The sequence below is a fragment of the Atta colombica genome, unplaced genomic scaffold (genome assembly GCF_001594045.1).
Source record: "Atta colombica isolate Treedump-2 unplaced genomic scaffold, Acol1.0 scaffold198, whole genome shotgun sequence".
NCBI lineage: Eukaryota > Metazoa > Arthropoda > Insecta > Hymenoptera > Formicidae > Atta > Atta colombica.
The window spans coordinates 260,307-273,524 of record NW_017259291.1 but is presented as its reverse complement, the minus strand read 5'-3'; the positions used below and the strand labels follow the sequence as shown (position 1 = coordinate 273,524).

At 29.1% G+C, this 13,218-nt stretch overlaps 1 protein-coding gene across 1 annotated transcript in view; it reads right to left on the bottom strand.

Annotated features, from left to right (window-relative positions):
• Window positions 1-920: 920 nt before the first annotated feature.
• Window positions 921-13,218, bottom strand: part of LOC108686969 — a 30,846-nt gene continuing 18,548 nt past the window's right edge. Inside the window, exons 4-8 of the mRNA XM_018192503.1 lie at window positions 7,062-7,243; window positions 5,777-5,990; window positions 2,980-3,166; window positions 2,140-2,261; window positions 921-1,076 (exon numbers count right to left, since the gene is read on the bottom strand). Coding sequence (XP_018047992.1) covers window positions 952-1,076; window positions 2,140-2,261; window positions 2,980-3,166; window positions 5,777-5,990; window positions 7,062-7,243 — 830 coding nt within the window. The 3' untranslated portion in view covers window positions 921-951. The remainder of the gene's footprint in view (window positions 1,077-2,139; window positions 2,262-2,979; window positions 3,167-5,776; window positions 5,991-7,061; window positions 7,244-13,218) is intronic.

Below are 13,218 nucleotides of genomic sequence, written 5' to 3'. Positions count from 1 at the left end.
CTATACTATGTGTAACTCGATAGACAGATTTTATGGCGTATTTTCCTATTAATAATATAGATGATGATGGATATCGTTGAAACTTTTAACGTGATGTTAACTTTTAACAAGCCACTCGTTTCTGAAAGTTCATCTTAACGCAACAAAGCTTTTATTCTATCATCATCCTTCAATATAACGTATGATCTCGCACGAGGATGCGAAATATTTAAAGCAGTAATAATATTTATATTAATAACAATAAGGTAGAAAAAATAATTTTAATTAGTCATTTACTATTTGTTTTTAATATTATAGATCTAATGAAAACAATGAAACCAATTTAATAAAGCTTTTTGTAATTTTGTTTAATAAGGTATTACATAATATCCGTATATTTATATTTTTATAGATAAATATAATAGCAACCATATTTTGCGAAAATAGATAAACTAGATATTTTGAAAACATGATATCGTTGTTTTCTACTACTGGCATAAAAACGATCATTGTTGGCGAAGCTTTCGTAAGCTTTATTTACATCGGTCGGTAAAGCTTTGCTTTTAATTGATCTTCTGTAGATAGATTTTTCCTATGATATAAAAGATTATTTAATAAAAAAATGCCGAAGACATAAATTGATATGTATAATTAAAATAAGTTTCTATATTTAAAATATTTAAAAATTTCCTAAAACTTTAGAAAGGAATCGGTCTCAATTAAATTTTTCAAAAGAGAAAATAATAAGGCTCTGACATGTAGAAATACAATATTTATTTTAATATTAATATCTATTTTTCATATATTTATAGTCTTATAATACTGACATAGATTTATTCAACAGGTTCGCATTTATAATAATACTGATACATATAATTAATCAAAAGCATTTCAGACCAAAATAATTTATATAGAAGTGTTGAAGGAAATTTGTTGTAAATTGATGTGTAAACTTAATATTGACAATGAGTTTTATAGAGAATAACTTTGCCATGTATAAAAAAATAAACTGGCAAACACGCACAACTCAGTAAAAGCTGCGTAACAATTGATACGTGCCGCATTCCATTGATCGTGGACAGCAGCTTGTTTTTCACCTGCAATTCAAAATGGACAATCAGATATCAATAATATCAGAATTACATTTATGATATTATTATCTAATAAAACATTTTGTCGAAATTATATTGATTATATTTAACATTCTAATTTCTTTTTTTTGTCTCTTGGGAAAATTTACTTTTAACGAAATTAAAGTTTTTAAAAGTAATTAAAAGAGTTGATTTATAAACTTTTTGAGGTAATTTAAAGCGTGTAAAAGCCAAAATAACTTAAAATTTTTAAAGTTTTTCAAAGATAATTTTAATACAATATAACGGGTGTATTAATTTTTTTAGTTGTTCTTAAGTAAGTTTTAAAGTTTGAATACTTTAAAGAAAAATTTAAAGTATTCAAACTTTTATTTTACTTTTATTTTAAGTTTTCTCTACAGTAAATTCTAAATATTTTTTTAAGTTTTCTGAAGTAAATTTTCCCAAGGTGTAAAAAGCGAACTATCTACACGGAAAAAACGATTTTGTTAAAAATATAATTGAATATAGATTTCAAAATTTTATTACACTATCAAAATAATTATATAAGAAACTTAAACATGATGAGCAATACTGCAAAAACATTTGACATTCTAGCAACATAATTATTTTTATAGTCCAATAAAATTATTTTCAAAGTTATATTTAGCTAAATTTTTACTTTAATAAAATCATTCTTTTCGCGTTGAAAATTATAAATTATTCATGTAGGGTAATGTGGTACAATTTTGAACTTGATACATTTTTAAACGAAATAATATTCAAATCCAATTTTCAAAGTTCATGTTTGCTTTTTCTTATTTTGTGATACCTATTAGTATCCTCTAACACAATGAGATCAGAGTTATGAAACTTAAACCTTGAAATTGGATCTTATTTTGTTTAGAAAATTTATACCATGTTTGAAATTAGACCATTCAGTCCTACATTAAATGTCTTTTTTAACAAAAAATGTTTATTTAAGTTAAAGTAGATATGCGCTATAAATTTACTTTAACAAAAATGTTCGATAAAACAATGCTATTTATATTTAATTCCATTCGTTTTGGTGACTTTCTATTTAATTTACCATTTAGGACGTGAATATGCACCGCGGTCGTGCTGAATTGGCTTACTGAGCACGTATATTCCCCGCTGTCAGTCTTTTTCGCTCGTTCGATGTAAAGCCTCGTCACCAGATCCTCGTTCGACCTGAAATATCGGTTGTTATATAACTCGACATATCGCAATATGTACACACGCGACGATATCTATAGTAGCTAGCTTTTGTCTGCTGAATTTTAACGACAAAAATTTAAAAACTGTATTGAGAATATGTAATCTTTTTATAGGCGGTACCAGCTACATTATACATCTATGCGTATGTATATTTATATACATCTGAAACATGGAGATGTATAAATATTCTACGAGATGTCTCGCGGAACCGACTTACGGACATTGAATAAAGAATTGCATGATAATCCAAACACCACGTTACCGTAATGTAATGCGAGCATAAATAGCCTTTGAGTACTAATTCAACCGAACTTGATCTCCGCGTCTGTCGACCGTGCTGCGAGAACGATAAAATTCACAGGAAGATTGTTCCAGTTCTGTCTAACGAAAGAGAGATAAATTTTCAATGCGTGTCGTAGCGAATCTCGAGGTAGATCAATCGCGGAGCGGTTGCGTCGCACAAAGCTCACTGTCGCTCGTCAACGCGTACGCCCTTCGGGTTTAGAAGGTAATGCCGTCGGCGTTACAAGAGAATGAGAGCGATCTATGTGTATTTGCGAGTAGACAATATCGATTTGTATGTGCGCGTATCTACGCGCGTGCACGTGCAATCCAGACGAACGCGGTCGTACATTCGTCTCTTCGGGAGAGCTCCTCCTCGATCCATTGCTACTTCACGATATATGCTTACCCATTAATGTGATAAACGTTGACGTGATCCGGCAACATCTCGCTATTTTTCCGCCACACGGGATATGGCACCCTCGAGTCTGGGCAAGACGGCCGGACGACGCACGCTAGCTCGATTCCACTTCCGGTCTTGTAGTATCGGTCCCGTAATTCATGCTTGGCTTCATCGATGATTCTAATATCCGGCGCTATAAAGGCAGAGACGTACTACTGAATAATACTTGTGATCGATTAATTTTTTCTCTATACTTCTTTCTACAGAAAAAAAATTCATTAAATTTTAATATGTATTTTTTTTTCAATATTTTTTTTTTAATAAAAAAACGATAGTTAAATGAAATCGAAATTAATGATTCTTGTACTAAATATGCTTTACATTTAATAAATACTTATATTCCATTAAATAAATATTTATTAGTATATTTTATTAGTATATTTTTTCAGTGCATATTTTGCTTTTTACTCTATTTTCTGCTTCTTGATTACGTGTACATAGATTGGTATATGGAGAATAATTATATATGTAATAAAAACAGCTAAAACTATAAAATTAACTTTACAGAAAAACTGCAAGAGACAAAAATTGTTTATTTTTTTTTTCATAGAACTCAAAGAATTTTTTATCAATTTTTTAGTATTGCATTTTTTATTTTTATCAACGAGAAAAAAAACGGTATTAAAAAATTCTGAAAAAATTCTCCGAACTTTATGAGAAGAAAATTAATGATTTTTGTCTCTTGCAATTTTTTTTGAAAAGTTGATAGTATTTGAGTAAAAAATTATTCAAGATCAATATTTGGCAATTTTTAGTAATTAATATCTTGTTAACTATTGCAAAAATTGCAACATGGTAGAGAACTTTTCGACTCAGTTTAGTCACTCTATTTACACAAAAGCAATTGGCCAAAACTTCCGAGACACCATGTATATGCAGAGTTTTATAATTAATATTTGTATTTCATAATTGAACTGCAGCGCGTAAAAGAAGATATCGCTAGGAGGTACTGCGCGTAACATTACCAGAATATCACCACATGCAAACCCGTTTGTCGAGATGCGCGGGAAGAGAGATAAAATAAAGTTGCATCGTTGCCATTGCAAAGAGTCGCGCTACGTGATACAACTGCGGCTGGCTTGTTTCCAGGCAGAATGGCGCAAGATATTCTCACGGTAATTGAATCTTTACGAGGGCGGAATTTAAATTCGCGACTGTGTTTCCGTTTAGGTACGCCGCGACAGCCGGCAATTCGCGATGTATACGTAGGATTTCACATCCCGAGATGGAAAACAATACATACATCTCGCAGCTACCGATGTCACCATATTATACCAATTCTCCGTAATATATCATTCAAAAAGTATCCGAAAGATACGTTGATTTCAAGTTAAAGTTATACATAAAAAGTGTAAGTATCCATCAGCAGCGAATCGACAGAATTTTATAATTTTATAATTTATTCTCTTATGTTTTTTATCAATCTTCCATTTTTTCTTTCTCTTTCTTTAAAATAGAGACAGAAATTAAATATATGTGATGTATAAATTATTATTAGTAAGCAAATAAAATTCAAGACAGATAGAATTCCTAACTTAATTTGTAAAATATAATTAAGAAAATTTATATATAATTTAGACATATATTTGAAAAATCTATATTTTAATCATAGTATTCGAAATTCATTATTTTGAATTGTTCAGTTTCATTTAAAATACCGAGATTCTAATTTTTTGTCATGTTTCATTGAATAATATCCACGGTATTGTACCGTATTTCCGATGTTTATATCCGCATTTAATACATACTGCACTACTCGTGTAACTGTTTATATTTTGTTACGCAGATGTATCGCTAGAATATTTTACGAACCAAAACGTATATGTATAGTAAACAATCTCGAATGTTTCTATTTTTCGATATGAATTGTAATTGATGTAAAAATGGATAATCGATAAGCGGAATTGCTTTTAAAATAAAGATGAATTGTAATAATAATTAATAGCTATAAGAGAACAGAATAGGTTCTATTATATTGGAATAACAGTTCGTTACACTAGGAAGTTTAAAATTTTAACAGCTATAGCTTCTCACGTTAAAAGTGAAAAAATTTGAATAAAAAAAAGGTTTTAGAACTTAAAATTTCTACTTTGGAAAACTATATCTTTTGCGTCATTATATCTTTTGCGTTTCTGTAAGTTTAGTAATTTTTTCATATAGAAAACTGGAGGTGGATAAAATAGAAAATTTTTTTTTCATTTTGCAGGTCTTGCACAAAAAACTTACAAAAATTTTTGACTTTTTGATGTAAAAGCTTAAAGTTTTTCCTACAAAAATTATTTTTTAAAATGTTTCTAAGATTCATTGTTATTGCGAATTAAGTAAAAGAGCATTTTGACTTTGATTACTCATAACTTCGTTAAAAATTATTATACTACAATTTAAAGCTTAAACTTTTTTTTTCTATCGAATATGAAATAATTATAAAAATAATATAATTATAAATAATATGTAATTGTATAATTGTAAAAATTTTTTTAAAGATATTATACAAATGAAGTAGCGTTACAAATTTTTTGTTGCAACTCAATAAATATAAAGGAAATATATCAATAAAAGATTTTATGACATTTGAAAAATATGTCGTTATCTCCTCTCATGTTCAGGGAATTTGTTCAGGAATGTCCGTGCTGTTATTGCGTTTTTCTTATTACCGCAACATGTTTGTATCAGATAAACCATTTCTATATATCTACAGCTTGCCCGCAATTTCTTTTATTCTCTTTTAAAAACATGACATTACCAAGAATAGTGACGTTCATGACCAGCATTCTCGGTGGATGCGTATTCACTTGGCAAACGTATACTCCATGATCTTCTCTCCGCACACCGGAGATGGCCAATCTCCAATTGTTTGGATACTGAAAGCTCACGCTGTATCTTGAGTCCGATATATGGGTAGTGTTCCCGAGAGTTAAGAGGGATGCCCAATCGGTGTTCTGTCGTAACCACATTACCTGGAATCCGTGAAAATATTTATCCATCGTGTCAAGATTAGATCGTACAATGCGAGATGCTGCAAGTAATAACGCTACGCGTAATGTCAGACAAGATGTTCAAAGGCTAGTTTCACCATTTCTAGTCAGTTTGGTTAATCAATTATTCCATTGAAATTGATAGCATTGTCATTAGGCAGAATAGTTATAGTTGATTCTTAATCGATTGATTAAGCTGATTGAAGATAGTAAAACCTAAATAGTAAAGAGATAAATAATACATAAAAATAATTATTTTGTAATTGTAAAAATAATAATACAGTAAAATAATTATTTTATTATTCTGTAAAATGTTATTCCGATTGATTATTCTAAACTATTTCTGCAATAGAACAATAAAAAAATTTTAATTACACAGAGAAAGAATGATTTTGTTAAAATATCTAAAAATTATATAGATACAAATCTAAAAATAATTTTTGTTGGGTTATGAAAATAATTCTGTAGAAACTGTATTCAAACTGAAAAGTTTTTACAGCATTGCTTCTCGTGCTTGAGTTTCCTACATAATTACTTTATAATTCCTACATAATTACTGGTTCAAAATTTTGTCAATGTCTGGCTAAAGAACAATGTTAAAAGAAATATTTTTTGCTCATTAATAAAAATGTAAAAAACATGAATGAATCTTATAGATTTTGACTACTGAACGATGGTACTATTATTTTTCATTCAAAATGTGTGGAATATTGTCAGTTTTCAGATTGAAATTCTCATTGAAAACATGGGAAACGTCATTATTTTTCAAATTAAAGTTCTATTTTTCAGAGAAAATGATGACTTTAACCTGAAGAATAATGATGTTCTCTACATTTTCAATGAAAAATGAACTAATAAGATCGCATTCAGTAAATCAAAATATATAAGTTTTCTACGTTTCCATTATTGAGTAAAAACAGCTTTTTTTAAACATTATTCTTTTTAGATAGTTTAATAAAATCATACTTTCCATACAGATATATTTAAATATTATTATTCCAATTATTCATAACTAGCGTCGACTTAGTTGTTGATAATTTAATATATTCGCACCTTCTTTCCAGAAAGCATAGCGACGCGACAATCGAGATATGCTGTTGCGCCTAAGTGCAACGCCACATTTTGCGAGCCATTAATACCCTGGCCATTTGCATTTTCGAAATATGGATCCCAATCCGTAACTCGGTGATGCCTTAAATGCGGAATTCGCAAGGGAGGCAGATTGATGGTTATTTCTGAAACATATTGTCAAACGAATCACTAAATTATTCTCTTACTTTTAATTAAAATATTTTTTCTAATTTCAATTACATAATAACAATTTATATTTCTTGCTATATTTCAACTTGCATTTCAATGTTTTTACATTAGCATTTAAATGTTCTAACATAACATTAGCTTTTAAGTTTTAAGACAAGAAGTTGCGTTGTTAGCAATGTAAGAAACGTGGATAACAATTTATATTGCGTCCTTCAAAAGACAATTTCGGTTAGATCTTCACATAAGCTGCCAGCATTCGGTTTAAATCGTGTAATGGAATTCTCGTGAAAACGCGAAATTCGTGTTGAAAGCACGAAAAACACGAGTATGTCATGTAAGTTGGAATAAATTGTATATTCATTTTGCCCATCATTTCATGTCTGCACTTCTATTCGCTCAAAACGAAAGATGTTATATATCGAAGTGCTTTTAGATTTGAGTGTACAGCCAAATACCAAAATTTGAATATCGGTTATATTTTTATGTTACAACAATTAAAAACCTGTGTTAAAAAATTTTATTTGGCAATAAAGATCTTTTCCCTTTTATTCTACAGTTAAAAAATTTTTTAATAACATGAGACAAACAATATTTAATTATCATTATAGAAAATTTAATTTCTTATTACAAAAATTCAGAAACTAAACAAGCGCGAAAGAATAAAGAAGTGTGCGATAAAATTGCAGTCGCACAACCTTTTGACCTTTTATTTCGCACACTTCGTAACCGTGTAAAGGTTTCGCTCGAGCTTACGAAGCACTCAGAAATTTTACGGATACTTGAAACACAAAAGGTACAATTATGCTGTAATGGTGAGCAGGTGGTTTTGCCGCAACGAACGATACAGTGTTGGAAAGTTGTGGGGAGAAGGTACCGGCCATACTTTATTCTGACATCATTTCTTTATTGCACTTTATGTATTGTTCTACAGCTAGTATAACTTGGAAATTTTTGTATTCTTTAAAAGAGAGACACGAAATAACAATTATTCAAATATAAGGAATAGGTTTAGAATATATGGAGAATATAAAATACAGAGTGTCCTGTAAGTTTCTGCCAACCGCTTTTGTGTAGATAGAGCGGACTAAACTGAGTTGAAAGATCCTCTTCCACATTTTGTAATTTTCGTAATAGTTAACAAGATATTAATTACTAAAAATTGCCGAATAATAGTCTTGAATATTGTTTTATTCAATACTATTAACTTTATAGAAAAACTGCAAGAGATCACAAATCACTAATTTTCTTCTCATAGAACTCTCATAATTTTTTCAGAATTTTAATCAACTTATAATCAACTTTTTAGTATTGCATTTTCTTATTTTTACCAACATGAGAAAATACGATATCCAAAAAAATTTTCAAAACTTTATGAGAAGAAAATAAACAATTTTTGTCTTCCGCTGTTTTTTTTTAAAGTTGATGGTATTTGAATAAAAAATTATTGAAAACTAATATTTAGCGATTTTTAGTAATTAATATTTTGTTAACTATTGTGAAAATTGCAAAATGTGATATAGGACTTTTCGACTCAGTTTAGTTGCTCCGCTCTATCTATACAAAAGCGGTTGGCAAAAATTTAAGGGACACATGTATAATTGTATAAAATAATTGTATAATTGTATAAAATAATTGATAAAGATATGATATTGGGTTAGGGAAAAAGTCTTTTTATAAGTTGGTAAAAAGGCCTTTCCTCATCAATATCTTTGTTAAAAATATAAATTAAAAAATTTAAGTTTAAATCTCTCTACTTTCAATGGTTACTACATTTTTTTAATTTACATAAGTTTTGTAATTTTTACATATAGAAAACGAACTGAAAAAAATGAAAAATTTTCTTTTCATTTTATAAGTCTGTAGCATGTCCAAAAAAATTTGAGCAAATTTTCGACTATCTACCGTGAAACTTTCCTTATAAAATTATTTTTTTAAAATGTTCCTATGATTTTTTGTTCCTGATTTACTCGCGGATTAAGTAAATAAAGAACTTTTTGACTTTATTATTCATAACTTTGTTTTTAAAAATTATTGTATCGCAATTAAAAATACAGATTCTTAAAATTGAAATGTTGTTCTATTAAGTAGTGCAATTGTTAATTTTTTAAAAATAGAACATATGGGTTGTTAAAAAAGTCTTTTTACTAACTTGTAAAGAGAGATGTTTTTTCTAAGCCAATATTAATTAAATTTTTTTACACTTAAAATATTTTTGTTACACTTTATTATTTTTTTTTAATTACGACAACACGTATGAGTTAACATTAATTATGAAATTTGTGATATTTAAAAGAAAATTTCTTTGACCGAATATTTGTAAAATTCTATTAAAAACGGCATAACAGCCATAACTCTTCAATCTCTCACGTAATCCTGAAAAAGACATTTGCGAGAGGAATCCTTCGGATCCGTGAACGACCGATATGTTTCTTGGTGAGCGTCTAACAGCGCTTTCTTACGATCCGGAAGTCCACCGAGGTCAATCCCTGATTTTCTTCGTAGCTGTCGAAAGATCGGATATCCAATACTGCGAGGTTGCGTACAGAGATTGTACGGTTATACAATTTTACACAGCCGCGGATAGTTCCTCCTTTGTTCTCTTTTAAACATAAAAGCAGATTGTCCACTGTCACATACACACTTTTGCGAGATCGCGGAAATTGAAAACCTATTTCTTCTTACTCCGTGCAATTTCAGAATAATCTTTACAGCAGTTGAGAAAGGATGAAACATAAAAGTTCAAAGGCGATGCGAAACGATAATATATTGTCAAGAGATGATGACAGCATCGCGAGCTGAAGTCTTGGAAAAAAAGACGGAGGATAAGTAAGACAGAATTTCTGGTAGACTGCACGACAAAGGACCTTTTGAATTAATCTAGGCCAACCAAACAATCAGATTCATTATGTGCTCCATTTCCCTTTAATTTACATATTCTCTATAATTATTTCCCATTTTCTATTTGTTTATATCTAGAATTAGATTTTGTATTAAACTTATGATGTGTTTATATATCGCAAATAATATACCTTTGAAATATCTACAGAAAATTATTATATATGTATACACATCATATTGCATATTTTACTTATATGATATTGCCAAAAAGTACGATTGTAATAAATAATTTTTATCGCTATGCATCTTTAGAGTCGGAATTTCATGACTGATCTGATTTATTCCGGTCAACAAAGAAAATTAACCATCCGTTATTGATTCGATTATGTGGGAGTTTTCGGGGTTAACAAGAGAGAGGACTAAATGTCTGCGACACAATGACTGCCTTTGTCTCTTTCAGATTTCATACATTGCATTCTAATCAAACGAAAGAATTAAGTGATTGGTGCTCAAAGAATGTCGATTCATTTTAAAATATCGCAGATTATTCGTCTTCGTTCATTAATTCTTGGGACGCCGCAATTTGTCGTGAATCAAATGAACATCAATAACATTGTATTTAATTAAATCAATATGTACTGCATTTGATTGATATTTATTATTATTACCGTTGTTAATATACTGCTAATGATTGAAAAGCTGAAAATGTTAATTCGTTTTATTGATTGAATGTATACAGTTTGCCAAAATTAATTTAATGTATCTTTATTATTTGTTGCAATTTAAACATCTTTTATATACTATACAAATTATTAGTAAAACCACTTAATCCAGATTGATATCACTGGCAATACAAATAAAATTTATTTATGTTCCTTTATGAGTGTACGATTAAAATTCTGTAAATTTAATCCATTGATTGACATATAACAGATATTGATAGCCGAAATCAAATGAACATGGAGTATGCACATTTCGAAAGGTTTAGATAACTCAATTTATTACTGTTCAATCAGATCAGCGCAGTCTGGAGCAGAAAATTAAATGTCTTTTGCAGCAATCGTGATATTCTACATTCATATATTTTTTTTTCTTTGGTATTTTTCGTTGATTTATTTTTACATATTAATTATTAATTACTATAACAAATATCTAATTATTCATTCATGAACATAATTTGATAAAGTGTTCATTTATTTGATAATAGATTCCCTATTAAAATTCCCCCTTAAAATATATAAGAATAAAATTTTTATTCAATACCGCGTTAAAACAAAGAGCTACTTTATTTTAAAGGATATACTTTTTGATGTACATTTTGATGATTATTTGAAATTTAGATTAAGCTATGCTACGTGTGAATAAAAAGATCGCGAAACGCAGCGTGTGAAAGAATCCGCGCATGATTTATGTTCCCTGCGGTGCGAGCACTTACTGCCTCAATTGAGAATAACGGGTCTTCGTTTTTAATTGTGCTCTAACGCTTCGCGGAAACTAACCGGGCATTTCGCGATCCCTACAAGAGCGCAGATTGCACCTTGCTGCTCGAATGCAATGTGTGTAAGCCGGTTCCGAGATTTTAGTGCCACTAAAACGACTGGCTGTGCGTTACACATTCAGCGTATAATCCAGTTCGTAAATGTGAATCGACAGCTGCGTCGGATAAAACTGTTTTTTTTCCTAGTTTAAGCGCAGTCGGCGATTTTTGCAACTCCATTCGACGTGTGATATTAATCATCCGCGACGAAATATAAACGCAAGCAAAAAGTACAGGTGAGAGAATGAGAGAAAACTCTAGAAATCCAGGCGTAAAGAAGCACGAGCGGGTATTTCCTTAACGATTGCCATAAAATTTAACGTTTTCCGCAGTTGGAGTACTTTACGAGTTGCAGTCGCTACTAATCCGGGAATGCATTAATTTAACTCGTTGAAGAAAAGGAGCTTTGCTTTGTACGGTTTCAATAGAACGCGTGAGTCAACCTCGAATATTTGCGTTTTTAATTCTTTAAGGATGGGAGTTTTTTAATAAAGGAACTTAAAAGGTCTCATTTTTTAAGAGTTTCTGGAATTATTAAATTCAATTCTGGTTTTACATGGAGGCTAAGAATAGTTTTGTGAAATTATTTAACAATTTAGATAGATACAGATCTAAAAATAATTTTAGTAAACCATTAAAATAATTAAGTATAAGATGATGAAGTTGATTGCTAATGTCAAAACTTTTTATATGGTACTCTGCTTGAGCATCCCATATAATTATTTTGATAGTTCAACAAAATTATTTTCAGACCTGTATCTAGTTAAATTTTTAGATACTTCAAAACAATTCCATTTCTTCCAGAATTCTAAAATTCAAATTTCTAAAAGTTATCTGATTATCGAAACATTATATGAAACTCGAGTTCAGGAAATTATTGCATTGAATTTGAGAATGAAAATGTCGAATTTTAAAAGGATAATAAAGAAGAAAAATATAACAAAGATGTTATATTTTTTAATGCTATATAAATGTTAAATGTTACAGAGCTTCTAATAGAAAGTCAGTTTTTTAGATATCAAATTAACTATTTATATAGCATTGATGAATTAAAATAAAGTGACTCTGCAAATTTGATGTTACTTTGCAGTTCAAAATTTTCTAAAAAACCGAATTTTATATTTGATTAATGAAAAAAATCTATTTGCCACATTCACAGAAAAAAATTATCTTAATAAATATATCTTAATAAATACTTCTTTAAATATTTGTAAGTAAATATTTATGGAATGTTAACATATATCTATTTAATACAAAAATCATTAATTTGATTTAATAATTATTTTTTTCATTGAATAAATATTTATTTATTGTAGGTAAATGTTAACTTACAAATATTTCAAAAAACATTTACTAAAGTATAGTAGATTTTTTTCAGTATTAAATTTAAAATCTTTTTTATCTTAAATTTTTTAAATTTTTGATCTTAAAATTAAGACATTAAAAAATTATTCTTTAGATCAAGTTTCTCTCTCATAAAAACGAGCGAACAATTCATTCACAAAATAAAAAGGAGTGTGCACACGAGGTCCACAAAAGGTTAGGTGTAATAAAGAAACCAACCTGAAAAATTGT